Source organism: Ambystoma mexicanum, chromosome 1q (genome assembly GCF_040938575.1).
Source record: "Ambystoma mexicanum isolate Mex_15411 chromosome 1q, UKY_AmexF1_1, whole genome shotgun sequence".
NCBI lineage: Eukaryota > Metazoa > Chordata > Amphibia > Caudata > Ambystomatidae > Ambystoma > Ambystoma mexicanum.
In genome coordinates this window covers 1,147,102,724-1,147,117,577 of record NC_090922.1, presented here as the reverse complement: position 1 = coordinate 1,147,117,577, position 14,854 = coordinate 1,147,102,724, and the positions used below count along the sequence as shown (strand labels likewise).

The following is a 14,854-nucleotide window of genomic DNA, read 5'->3' as shown; positions in this document are numbered from 1 at the left end:
CCTGCTGCTTCGTGTTAATCAGTGGAGCAGCATTACGATCTTATGGGACGATCGCCAATGGGCCACGTGCCCTTACGCAGTACTAGTGGCTAGGAGCAACATTTCGGCCTTTCAGCTGGACTAGTGCCTCCCTATTGGGACGGCCCTGCGGTTCTAGGCGCTTCCATGTTGCCTTTTCGTACGAGAATGTAGCCCCTGTGTACCATGAAGGAACAGGGCGTCACACAAGAAGTAGCTGGTCATTTATTGCGGATGCAGCCCACAATGGTGAAATGTGTTTTGGAGTTCATGGCCTAATGGCTGTATGGGCTTGGTGAATTTGTTGTGCATTAAATTTCTATTCTGATATGAACCGTGTAGCGTTCTTCTTTGCAAGTGATGTGGCATATTCCTATTTGGGGAGCGATGTATTGTGAGGAGATCTGCATTGGGTTCCAGCTTCGGAGTATAGTTGCGTGGTACTGTGCTGGGCGCGTTTGCCTACGAAGCCCAGTGAGGTCAGGGATAAGGGCTGCCAATATGACTGTTTTGATGATGTCATGCTCAGGGGCGGGGGATTAGCTTTTGTGTAACAGATGCCGGTCAGCCAGTTGGATTGGTGGAATGATGTGATTATCGGAATATTGCTGGTCACAGGTGCCTGTGTTTGCGTGCGTTTCTTGGTGGGAGACTGAGGTCATGTCCATTTGTATAGCTTCTGTATTCGTGCCATCTGTGCCCTGCAGCTACCATTGGCCCCTCTTGAGATTCATTTGTTCGTTGGCAGGCATGGATGACTAGTACATTTCACTGGTTGCATTGTGTGACTTCATTGCACCTACGGGGAGTTGTACAATGTGGCCAGGGAGCGGTGTACAGGCACTCAGTAGGGCCGTTTACGGTTGGTTCGCGATGCCGTACTTCTCACCATGGCGGAATGGTACTTTCCGCCGTGCTTGATGGCGTTAGGTGCATGTCCGCTAGGGTCAGAATTCGCGTACCGTTGCGCCATGGTGGTAATTACGGTTTGGCATGGCGCGCGCGCGCGTACTTGGTGCAGTTAGCGTTGGCGTTCACTACGGTGTCGCTAATGGCATCGTACTTTGCGGTGACGGGTCATGATCGCACCGAGCGCTATTCGATGGCGGTATTGCATTTCCGCCATCGTTTTTCGATTTCCGCCAGGGTCGTAATGAGGCCCAATATGTTAAGAAGATTCATGGGTACGGGGATACGATGGGCTGGTTATTAGGCTGGCTTCTCAGAAAGGAAGAACCAAAGGAAATGATTACCCAAACCGTCACAGATGAAGGGGACGTGGTTATGACACAGGCAGGTATTAATAGTGTTTTTCAGCAGTACTATGTGGATCTATATACAAGCGAGGGTCCACCTGAGAGAGAGTATGTGATGGAGATTTTGGATCAAGCCCGCCTACCAAGACTGATGGCAATAGCCAAAGAGGAAATAGAAGGCCCAGTGACGGAAGGGGGTAAAAGAGCAGCAATTGACTCTTTAGGGATAGGGAAATCACCAGGGGGGGCTCCTAGTAGAATTTTATACAACAGGTGCTTATGTCCTGGTCCCTAAATTGAATCTACTATATGACACAGCTTTCCAGAAAGGAATCCTGTCAGAATCCATAAGAGAGGCAATAATAGTGGTGCTGTTGCAACCTCAGAAAGACTCAGAGAGAGGCAAGTCATATCGCCCTATCTCCCTATTGAATGTAGATGGACAAGTTCTGGACAAAGTGCTAGCCAATAGATTAGCAAAACTTATTGTCATGATCAATGTGGTTTCGTACGAGGGAAAAACACGACAATGATTCTGTGGCGCCTTCAACACATCATCAAAAGGGTAGAAAAAGTGGAGTAAGAACTAGCATTAGCACCCACAGGGGGCGCCAGCCATTCAGGTACCTAGGAACGCGGGCTTGAACTGCTGGTGTAAGCCTGCGTTCCAAGCTGCCTGAAGCTGGCTCCCCTGCTGCCTTTTTATCACCTTTCCCCTCCCCCCTTTTTTATTTGTATCCCTCCAGCCCCCAAATGTACCTTATTGCGGCTGCAGCGACACTCGCCGTCGCAGCCCCACCTTCTTCTCTGCTCAGAACGGCCACTATTGAAAAGGAGAAGAGGGGCTCTGGATGGAGCACCCCCTTCTTTTTTCATGGCTTCCATGTTGGTCAAGGATTTTCCCTCGTACAACTGGACACCACGCAAATCCTTTTGTAGGAAGGAAAAACCATTTATGTAAGAACCCTGGGTTGACGCTTTGTTAACCCGGGTGCTAATGGCCTTAACAACCTGATTCGGCCAACAGGAACATGTGTTAACATCACAGTAGTGCCTATCGATGCCATCAAAGCTTTCGGTACAATAGAGTTGAATTGGCTTTCTCAGGTTTTTGCGAGATTCGGTATAGGCCTGACCATGTAGAAATGGATGAGCCTTTTGTACCGAAGCCCCCTAGCGATTGTGAAAATGGGAAGGGAGGTTTCTCCTAGATGGCAGCTGGAAAGAGGCACAAAGCAGGGCTGCCCCCTTTCTCCCATCCTCTTTGCCTTTACATTAGAACCGTTGGTGAATATATTTCGGTACCCAGTTTGAGATTAGCGAATTACAGTGGATAGTAAAACTCAAGATATCACTTTATATTCAGATGACGTCCTTCTCTATGTACATATTCGAATATGCTAGATATGATAAATCACACAGGTAGGCTGTCGGGATTCCAAATTAGCATGAGAAAATCTATAGCGTTTCCATTGGATATCCTTAAAGGAAAACTGAGGAAAGACCTAACTGAGGTGGGTATACATTGGGAAATGGATTCCTTCAAATATCTGGGAGTACAGGTGCATCATGATGTAGCAGATGCGTTCCAATACAATGTGGGTAGGACATTATCAGTCCGAGAGGATAGGATCACATTCTGGAAGAAGCTACCCCTGCCTCTTATGGGGAAAATAGCAGTTCGGAAATTGGTTGTCCTGACCAGACTATTATACTTGTTCACTAACATACTGTAATTGATCAGGCCCTCTTCTTCAAGACACTAGACAGTAACATTTTAGAATTCTTATGGACCAGGGGACTGAGCAGGGTATCCCTGAGGATGCTTTGAAGGAGACACCCAGATGGAAGCCTTAACCTGCCGGACTTTGAGATATACTATATAGCCTCTCAGTTACAACACAGAGCTAGATGGAACACTAGAGATGGTGCATTAGATAGGATCTTACTGGGTAAACCCCCACAACATCATACTGGTTTGGAAACACTGTTGGGGGAAACAGGGAGACTCCAGGCAACGTGCATCACAAAGGTGGTTCAGCAGGTATGGAAATGAGCATGCAATACGGCTACAGCCCAGACATGCCCCAAAGAGCGGATCCCAAGGTAGTAAGAATGATTGAAGACATAGGTCTGTACAGATGCGCACGTATGGGATTTCACACGATGGGGGACGTGATTGAGGGGGGAAAGCTACTTCCCTCACAGATTGGACACAAACATTTCAAATGCATAGGGAACAATTTCTGAATTTTGCACGTTTGACCAAGACCCTAGTCAATAAATGGGACCCCATAGCAGACGATCCCCTGGCTGCCTCAGTCCTTCATACTCTCTTAACCATAGGAACGGAATGACACGCAGTCACAAGGTTATATGTGGTGCTAAAAGACATTGGGCCTCATTACACGGACGGCGGTAAGGGTTAACGGTCACCGTTAATGGCAACGGTGACCGTTAACCCTTACCGCCGTACTACGAGGTCCCTTTGCGGGTTGGAGGAATTAACGCCTGCTTCTTGCAGGCGTTAAGTACCAACCCGCTAAGGGACCTCGGAGCTAATTACGGCACCGCAAAATTGCGGTGCCATAATTAGCGTCTTCCCCATTCCCATAGAGCCCTATGGGGCAGAAATGGGAATGGGGAAGGGCAATGGCGGAAAGGGGATTTACCGCCCCTCCAACCTTGGAATGGGGCGGTAAATCCCCTTTCCGCCAAGGCGGTGCCGGTAATTTACCGGCATGGTCCAGGGTGCTAATAGCACCCTGGATTACCGCCTTCCGTGTAATGAGGCCCATTGGGCCTCATTACACGGAAGGCGGTAAGGGTTAACAGTCACCGGTAATGGTACCGGTGACCGTTAACCCTTACCGCCTTACTACGAGGTCCCTTTGCGGGTAGGTACTTTAACGCCTGCTGTTTAGCAGGCGTTAAAAACCAACCCGCAAAGGGACCAGGGTGCTAATTACGGTACCGCAATTTGCGGCACCGTAATTAGCGCCTTCCCCATTCCCATAGAGCCCTATGGGCCGCAAATGGGAATGGGGAAGGGCAATTGGGGAAGGGGGAATTACCGCCCAGCCAACCTTGGAATAGGGCGGTAATTCCCCTTTCCACCAAGGCGGTGCCGGTTTTTTACCAGCATGGACCAAGGTGCTAATAGCACCTTGGTCCTCCGCCTACCGTGTAATGAGGCCCATTGAGACATTGCCCCACATAAAAGTTTAAAGAAAAATGAGAACGGGACTAGGGGGAAGTCATTGAAGAAAAAACACAGTCCAAGATATGCTCTAGAATCACTAAAGATTCACGTAACGCATGATTTAATCTAATACAATTTAATATCGTTCACCAAGTCTATATAACGTCCCAGAGTTGAACATCATAAATACGGCTATCACACACGCATACCCGAGATGCAAGGTGGAAGCTGCTATTCCCAATAATAGAAGGCTACTGGCAAGCAGTAACTAGCAGGATAAATAGTTTACTGGGAAGACAATTGGGTTGCACACCTAAAATGTGTTTATTGGGAGTGCTCCTGGGTGGTAAAAAACAGAAACACATGCACACAATAGCAGCCTTTCTGTAGGGTTTGGCGAGGCAGCATATGGCAATCTCATGGAAAGGTCCTACAGGACCTCTGCTGCGTCAATGGTCCCAAGATATATGGAAGTGGGTAGCTGCAGAAAAGGCAATAATACATGAACAAAGGATGAGTGAGGACTGAAAGGCTCTCAAACTGCAATGGAGCACACTCCTCAATTACCTACAAACATAGCCCGACGATTTGCCCCTGTGAAGGACCGAACTAATGGACATTAGCATGAAATGTGATTATCGTCAAGTCTAAGATTAAGATTACTGAGCTGCATACAATTGATACAGAAACACCCTCAGAGAGGTTGATCATAGTAGATATATCTGAATAGCTGAGTTGGAAATGGATGAAAACACACCTTAATCTGCTGTTTTTTCTGTTTTCAAAACCCAATAAACATATGTTTAAAAATACCTATGAAACGAGTCCGAGCATGCAAATGGAGTCATTGTTCACATTTGTTTAAACGTTCAAAGGTCCGAGATTGCCGCCTTGTTAGTCTTCTTGATCTGGCTCTGGAAAAAGATTATGTTCGCGGCAAGATTGCAGACTTCCTGAACAATCTTATAAGTATTGGCGTGGCAGGCTTCAGGCTCGATGCGGCCAAACACATGTGGCCTGGTGACATCAAGGCAATTTTAAACAGACTTCAGAATCTAAACACACAATGGTTTCGCACCGGAACAAAGCCTTTCATATTCCAGGAGGTAAGCAGGTCTCTTTACTATCAGGTTTTATAAACATTACTTAACATGCAACTACTGACAAATATATATAATTTTTATTTGTTATAGTTAGGCATATGTTTTTTTCATAATTATATTTTTTCAATATCGTAAAGGTGATTGTTGGCCATTATAAAACATGGTTAAATATCGTGTTAAATTCAGTGTGCATACACATGGGACACAGGGCTGAGAGCAAGAAAAAGGGATGCTAAAGGCATAGTAATTAATTGACAAAAAAGCAGGACGTTTCAGATGATAGGAATAGCAATTCAATGTAATACCTCTTCAGTTCAAAAAGAGTGATTCGTGTAAAAGATAGTAGTAACATTACGTTCTGTCTTGTGAGTTTGGGGAGATGAGGATAATTCAGAAGGCACAGATCCCAATATGAAAGAACAGAACCTGGAATCGTGATTAATTCTGTCATTTTCTGATAGATGAAGGCGCATTTAGGCATTTCTTTTTAACAGTCTCTACCATTTATGGGAAACAAACTCTTATGATTTCTCTAAGGTAATTGATCTTGGAGGAGAGGGAATTTCCACCAGTGAATACTTTGGAAACGGCAGAGTGACTGAATTCAAGTATGGTGCCAAACTGGGAAACGTCATTCGTAAATGGAATGGGGAAAAAATGTGCTATCTAAAGTAAGGAAAAAACTCGATTGAATTTGCTGAACTTGACACAAACTGCACTTTTTTTAAACTTGTTTCAGTATTTAATACACTGCCTTCCCTAGGAATTGGGGTGAAGGATGGGGTTTCATGCCATCTGACAGAGCACTCGTTTTTGTCGACAATCATGACAACCAGAGAGGACATGGCGCTGGTGGAGCTTCAATTCTCACATTCTTTGATGCTCGGTACGAACTCCAGTTTTGTTTTGGAACACATTTTCCAGCTGGATTTATTGTGTGTTTGAACCATTTAATTGCAATTTATTTCTCCATTTGCTTCTTCAGGTTGTACAAAATGGGAGTTGGATTCATGCTTGCTCATCCATATGGGTTTACTCGCGTGATGTCAAGTTTCCGCTGGCCAAGAAACTTTGTAAATGGAAAGGTATGGTCTTTGAAACGCCTGATCTTTTTTCTCTAAAAGCTGCTATTTTGCTATGAAATGATTCTGCTATCAAATTGATATATGAAAGACCTCGAAATTCACCAAAGATATTCCACGTCTTCCGAATGAAGGATTTAAGCCAAGGTGTAGGGTTCGTTTTTAGGGTTAGTAACAACAACATGCCATTGTTACCTCTTAAATTCAATAGCACATGGATGGAAATATACTTTAAAAGTATCCTAGAGCTAGGTAATATTGCCCCTGTGCCAATGGGTGAACCTGCTCTCTACAGATACAACTGTCTAATTAAAAAGAAATGTATTGTGTGGCATACAGAGCACAACCACGTTAAAATCATCTCTTTTATTTAAACTTTTCTTTAAAATAATGTCTGGGAGTCAGGGGGCTGAGGGGTTAACGACATACACCTGGTTTTCGACAGCCCTTTGTTCAGGGTGTTTTTTTATGTTATGTTGTAGTGTTAAGTCCTCCAATGTCCATTTTCTTGAAGGCATACCCAAGGAAGGCTTTGGCCCGATCAAGTTTACTGCCATCATGCATCAAATACAAGGGCAGTTAAACTTTTTTAGAGCCATGTTTCTTAATAACAGAATTGCCATAAAAGGCTTGAGAACATCTAAATTACTGACACTGCTGTGCTTACAAAAAGAATGCCTACAATGTCAAAATTGCCAAACAAATCAAATCCCCAAATAGGCAGGCAGGTACCAGTAGTCGTTTGCTAGGTGTGTATTCATACAGGGATGTCATTTCACCAAAATGCCCGGGTTAGCGGAAGTGACATCACATGACCCTTGACCCCACTGATGACATCACAGGAAGTGATGTCATTTGCCCCACCCCAAAGTTATATTGCGGGAAGCGATGGAACACGACCTTTCATCCGTTGACAAAACAGGAAGTGGCATCACATAGCATTGTACACTACGAAAAATATGGTTACGATATCATTATAATGTAATGTACATTTCATACAAGAATGGATCGCCATATGTATCGTTAAGATCAGTGTGTATAGGCGCATATTTCCAAAGTACTGTGAATGCAAACAGACGTCCATGACCAAATGATAATGATGTGTTATTATATAGCACTCACGCTTAATATAGAAAAAATATACACCCAATATCACCCAACCTGTGTTGGTACTCATTTATCGACCTCAGAAGGATGAAAGGCTGAGTTGAGGCGTTTTAGAACAGACTAAATCAGTGACTCACCCCCTGAAGTGTGCCTGAAATAAACCTTTAATGAGTCTAGCAATTAATGTATAGAATTCCAGAAAGACACATTATTTGGTATTCCTATTCTTTCTTATTTAGGGTCAGTGCTGAAAGTGTTAGACTTGTGGCACTCCTGTTCTTATTTTTCTTCTTTTTTTTTAAGGGGCCTGAACAAGAAAGCCAGCCACTCCAGAAGTAAAGAGCCACATGGTACTGGCCACAGCCCAAGAGCTTACTTTACAAAATAAAATAAAATCATTTTTTTAATTATTTTTTATTAGAGGTCACAAGGGAGACGACAGAGGTCGCAAGGGAGACCTAAGAGGTCGCTGTTGCGACCTCTGGTGACCCATAAATGACGTCCTGTATTTATATAATCGTGTTATTTTTACCACACAGAATGCCACCATATACAAACTTAGCTGCACTAGTTATCCTTGTCTTGTAAGAGGGTCATGGAATCAGTTGTTCATGTGAAAGTCATCCTCTGAGTTCTGTCATATCTGGTCCTGTTGATGTGGGACTTGGAAGCTCCTGATTGTATTGAAAGAATTCCACAATCTTTTGCCCTTGCTTCTGACTGTAGAATACGGGCTGCCAGATGTTCTTAGGATGAGGCTGATAACATACTGGGAAACAATCTTCCAAGGGTATTTTCTATCTAACCAATCAGAAGCTCTTTAGGAAATGCAAAGTATTTTATATGGGCACCCTTCCTGCGTGGCGCTGGAGATCACTCATCAGCTAGTTGATATATGCATATTTCTTTGGGTTCAAATATGTTTGGGCTGAAAAACTACAAATTGTCCAATATCACTTACCATAAACATATACTACATTTCACCTCAGCTTTATTCTGAACTATCTCTATTCAGTTATCATTATTTAAACTATATAGTGCTCTATATATGCTCTATATAAAAAAGCAAGATACTAGTGCTAATACCCAGATGAAAAAAATAAACAATTATTATACTTGCTTTGCAAATCGTTATGACTGGACTTGGTTTCTTCACGGTTTGGTGAATTGCTTTCACTTTGATCAATCTTCAGATTTGTTTCCCCTTTTGTGGAAAATGCTTGCCTCATTGTACTAAATCGGTGTTGGTCCATGTCACTAAAGGTACAGTATGTAGCAACACATGTTTCTAATGTGAAGCACAATTTGGCTTGTAGGATATTTTGTGTAAATTTGGGGTCTGGCGGTATTTTCTTACTGCCAAAAGAAGAATGGTAGTTTAGAGATACTTATCCTCGTATTTAGATTGGGTTTGGCCTCACATCATCCTAGAGACCATACCTTGTTATATTATATTGGCGAATCTAGTAATATGTATTGTTGGCAGTATTTGGTGGTAAGAAATTACTTGGTGGTAGTAAAGTACTTGGTGTGAGCATAATTTTCCTTCCCTACATTATAGCCCCGTCATACACAAAACCTTCCTTACTATTATAATACTCTTAGTGATCTATAGAGAGCCTTGGACCTACATTCAGGGACACCACACACTTTTACATAGAGTGCCACCTACAACCTGTGGCCAGTATCACTGATTTATTTACACCAGTGAATTATGCGCCCGTAGGCCTCATTACTGGTTCAAAGACCCCCAGTAATCTATATGTTATATTATATTTCCCCAAACAACATGCAATGGGGTAAACACGCATACACCTATTTATCACCGCTTAGTCTGTCTGTTATTCTATCTGCATGAGCAAATTGCCAAATGTATTAGCAAAGAACACACATCTTCCCCAACTCCTCATATGCAATTCCCACAACAATAAAACTCTGAATCACTACTTTTTTATTATATTATATTGCAGACAATTACAATGTCATGATACAATTCTTACCATTTACATTTCAGCACTACCTGTAACAAAATAAGAAGAGAAGAACACAGTTGCAGTGCAAATAAACCCTTTTCAAAAATAGGCATCACATTTTATGATTCAACACATGACGAATAAAAATGCAAGGGATTTTCTTTTGCTTTGCTACTCTGACTGTCTGGTATTCTTAGACCACATTCGTCAAACAATTGCACAAGAATAACCTCACTTCGACTGGATGCTTACCAAAGATTAGCAGTTCCCTCTCCCACATAACCTCCTTTCACTCACTTCAGAAGAGCAGGCCCAGTCAGCAGGGGTTGCCTCTGTTATCTCGGATTTTTGAAATGCGTGGCGAGAACCGAAGGTTCTCTTAGCCAGTGCTGAGTGAGACCATGCACATCTGTCTCAGAGCTCAGTCCACCCGAACTAACTCTCCCTCTGTCCTTGTTCCCCCAAATAAAAGTTCTGCACCTTCCCATTTTACTTACTTAATATAACTGCAGATACTTTGCACCAATCAAGTTAAAAGTCAGCATCACACTTCCTTCGGTACAATAGGCCAGTTACACAGTGGGCAACTGCATCTAATATCATTTCCTGGTATACAGGCTCTCTGTTTGCTGCAAACACAGATCAATAAGGGAGAAAAGAAAATTCAGTGCACGTTTGAAAAACGAATTTCAGAATATGTATTTTCACCAAATTTGCACATAGAGATTACATTATAATGTTAATGAGTTAGCACTAGTGATTAGTAATTGTTAATTAAATCAGTCAGTTCTCTCAATAATGTAGTCTCCTATGTATGAGGTATTCCAAAGAAGAGAAAAAAAATCTGGTGCACTTTTAAACTTGCAGCTTCACCTTGCTTTTTGCTGTATTATAAATCCTTTACCTTGCATGTCTCCAGCCACATACTCACATGTTATACTGGCAACATAGACTGGCTATATTTGTATGCCACATTATTGCTGGCAACAACATGCCATCACATTCAGTGAGGTGCTACACACTCCAAGGTGCTATATATTACATTACAGGCTGCAACAATTTATACTACATTTATTATGCGGTGTCCCACCATGTAGGTAAATTATGAACACAAACACACACAATGTATTTCACTATATCATATTCCTTCTATTAATTTGTTATTAAATAATATTGCAAAACTGGATGATGATATTGATTTGTTAATGCCTAGGATGTTAATGATTGGATTGGACTACACAACTATAGGAAGGTATATCACTGTGTGTCAAAATATCACTTTCCAAAGACAAAACATCTGGAAAAACTTAAATAAATATCAGACCCCCTATTCATTCTCAAACTTATTACAAAACATTATTATTATAGTTTAACACATAAAACATCATACAAAATATACCAAAATACATTTATAAAACTTGGGACACAATACAGTCATGTATGCACATATATAGAAATTCATAATAACAAACAGCAATTCCAATATCACTTCAATTCAATGTCACTATAGCGTAAGTTGCTCAATTTCTTGTTAACCCAACATTGGTAATACACTAAGAATGATAACCCAACTTGTATAGGTTTCTGTCCTGATGTCTCAAATTTGCCAGACATTCATCAAGGGCATTCTGAAAATCATTATGTATATCTTGTGATGTATTCTCTCTCCCTGGTCTTTGATGAGGCTCCCTACAGGGATAAAAGACACACATATCTTTAATTAAAAACGTCACTTCACTAGGTGTTGACATTAGACCTCTTTAATCTACTCTAATTAGAAAAGTTAAGTTCGATCCCTGGGTCCGCGCTTAGAAACCTCTGGGTATTAACCTTGTTATAACTAACCTATCATATCATCATATCATATCATATCTCCAAGGGTCACCAGTATACTTATCTATATTATACCTAAGTGGTTCTCCTAAATGTCCTTCTTAAGACCCACAAACAACCATCTATGTTGTACTTCACTGACCTCCTTTAATAGGGAGGTAACGGACTGTCCTCCTCTTGCTTCCCTGAAAAAAAGACCTTAATGATTTTGAATTCGTTTATTTCACTATATCATATTCCTTCTATTAATGTGTTATTAAATAATCTTGCAAAACTGGTTGATAATATTTATTTGCTAATACTTAGGATGTTAATGATTGGATTGGACCACCACGTAATCCAGATGGTTCGACCAAGCCCGTGTCCATAAACGCTGATACCACCTGTGCTGGCGACTGGGTCTGTGAACACAGGTGGCGTCAAATAAAGTAAGTCACAAGGAAATTGACTTTTTTTTAGCAATGCAGCCAACAGAAAATCAATAAATGATATTTAACATACCATCCTTACAATTTTCTTTAGGAACATGGTCATTTTCCGTAACGCTGTTGATGGCCAGCCGTTCTCAAACTGGTGGGATAATGGAAACAGTCAAGTTGCTTTCGGTCGTGGCAACAAAGGCTTCATCATCTTCAATAACGATGACTGGTGAGTAATGCACAGCATTGCGCTCATGTGTTTGAGTGGATTCAATTGTGATTTTTCACACTGAAAAGACAGTGGGCCTCATTTAATTTTTGGTATTAACGTGGCAGAATTTCTGCCAGCATTTTGCGCTGTGGTAATCCTGCAGTAATGAGTTGCCACTGCATTTTCACCATCTATTCCCGCACCGCAGTACTTGTTATGAGGCCCATAGTACTGTGAGACATGTTGGGCAAACTCTTTCTAAAAGACAACCTATCAGATCACAGCTGATTGAAATAGGATCAATTGGGGGCAATTTATAAACATATACATTGGCAGGTGTAAGGTACGTGCATTGTATCTTCAGATGGTCATAATTTAGGATTGCAAGCAGTACTCAAATGCCTGCTTGAAGAGGCCAATTTAAGTGACAGGCAAAGGAGAGAGCAGGAGGCTAATTTCGGGCACAGTTGCACATGCACAGTGTGCTTACACCGCCAGTGCTCACTGCCGCACTGATTTCTTTGCTCAACATTCTTGGAGCACAAAAGCTCAGAATATAGTTTTCCAAGATCACAAGACTGCACTCTTAGGCAATCCCTTCAGCACCGACTGCTGTACTGATTGCTTCCTGCTGTTTGATCAGAGTTTAAGAGATTAGACCATAGCGTTAGACCAAGATTACATTGCACTACATTGAATCACTCCACCTCCAACAGAATATTACTCAACTTTACTCTTGGTGAAATACAAGTGATTGCAATGTACTATGCCCATGAGCATAAGACTTAACAACAATGAATTTCTATGCTTCACACTGTCTTTGTCCAATTAGTTGAAACACAGGATATATGAATATAGTTTGTACAGGATCATAAGACTTCACGTAAAGAATTCCTCCACGCATTTCTACTGACTGCTGTTCTTATTGCTTTTCTCCCCATAATTGGAGTACAAGGAATCAAACTGGGCTGTTTTCCCAGGATTATATGTTTGCATTACAATGAATTATTACACATCCCGCTGACGAGTGCTTCACGTTGATCCATTCAGATCTCTGAATTAACTATTTGCCCCCAGTGATAAGGCTGCCTTGTAAAGAAGCTCTCTATCCTTCAGTCGATCACTTTCCGTTCGTCCTCATGGAACACAAGAACTCCCAATAAACTGTTGACTGAAAATCACAAAGCTGCACTGAAACAATACACTGATGTTCCAATCTAATTGATGTCCCTCCTCTCCTCATGGAACAGAAAAGCTCAGCATCTATCTTGTTAGGTAATATTTTGTAGAGTCCAGCTGGTGTGGCACTTTACAAGACATAGCTGCTTGGTATTAGTGACCTAACATTTAACATAGGCCTGTACTGCACAAGTTGGTAGAGTGGCTGAGCAACCAGGCTTATTTTACAAGGGGTGTTGTGAGCTGTAGAGCAGTACAATGAAATCAGTAAATACAATAATTCAAGTAACACCCTTAAAAGTTATATTTAAATTATGTATTTATCTATACACAAAGCAAATTAATCACACTAAATATGCAGCAACTAATAGTAGAAGTTCAGAATTAAGTTATTCAAGCAGCAATAATGCAGGTGAATAATTTCTTTTTGTACTAAAACATTTCCAGCATGGAGTGACATCAATCAAGGTCAGTAGTAGCACTTATGGATCACCATACAATATTGAGTTTGGAAGGAAAAAGTGTTAGAGTAGAATAGAACAATGTAGCACTGTAACAAAAGGCTTTCCTCCCATAGCGATGTAGGAAGTCTTTTCCTCAGCAAAAAGTGTCAAACAATTAAAATCTTTATAGGGAAAAAACACTTCCAAAACCAGTATGGTTCAGAAGGGATGCCTTTAGGGATCCAGGACAGCCAAATTCAATAGGAGAGTTCTAGTTCTGATGCAACATTTTTAGAAAAAGTTAGTTGAACAGTCAATAGTTCTTTGAAGAAAAATCCAGGAACTCAAGAGAGCCTACCTGATGTGCACAACCTGTTAGACCTGCACAGGTGAATTAAAGTAATTCAAAAGGATAGAAAGAAGCACTTCCCAACCTAGGAAGCACTAGATTTGGCTAAAGGTAGTTAAGCCCAAAGCCCCACAGTACCTTATAATTGAAGCAGATGTTCCAGCCGATTTCCTTCTTGATGCAGCGGTGCAGACCCTTGTTCCTGAACCTTGGTCGTGGTGACGAAAGGGAGGACGTCTGGCAGGCTTCTGTGGCAGCACTCTTGAGACGGACTCTGCATCAATGGATTCCACTTGTTTCAGTGCTCTTCATGGTTTTTGTGCCTTTTTCTCAGTGCCAAAGAGGAACGAATATTCCCGGTTGGAATGTCCTCGGTCCCTCTGTCCCTCGGTCCTGAACTCTGGTGAGGGGACGCTGGACAAAGATTTCTTACTTCTGTAGACTCACACGGATGCTGGCAAAGTTTCAGCCAGTCTTTGGCAGAGCTTCCCTGTCGATGGGAAAATGGGGAATGCTGAAAGAATTGTCCAGGGGACGTATTTATTTTACAAATGTCGTATCAAAAATGTATTTACCATATTACTATACACTTCATAGTTATATTACATAGCAGGGAACAGGGAAGCATAAGACTACCTAAAAAAAGCTAAAAACATTCATACCAATAATTTTCATTCAC

General features: G+C 41.8%; 1 protein-coding gene across 1 annotated transcript in view; it reads left to right on the top strand.

Annotated features, from left to right (window-relative positions):
- Nucleotides 1-14,854, top strand: part of LOC138560969 (pancreatic alpha-amylase-like) — a 200,509-nt gene that overhangs the window by 164,457 nt on the left and 21,198 nt on the right. Inside the window, exons 6-11 of the mRNA XM_069642753.1 lie at nt 5,352-5,582; nt 6,117-6,250; nt 6,343-6,465; nt 6,565-6,664; nt 11,881-12,002; nt 12,097-12,224. Coding sequence (XP_069498854.1) covers nt 5,352-5,582; nt 6,117-6,250; nt 6,343-6,465; nt 6,565-6,664; nt 11,881-12,002; nt 12,097-12,224 — 838 coding nt within the window. The remainder of the gene's footprint in view (nt 1-5,351; nt 5,583-6,116; nt 6,251-6,342; nt 6,466-6,564; nt 6,665-11,880; nt 12,003-12,096; nt 12,225-14,854) is intronic.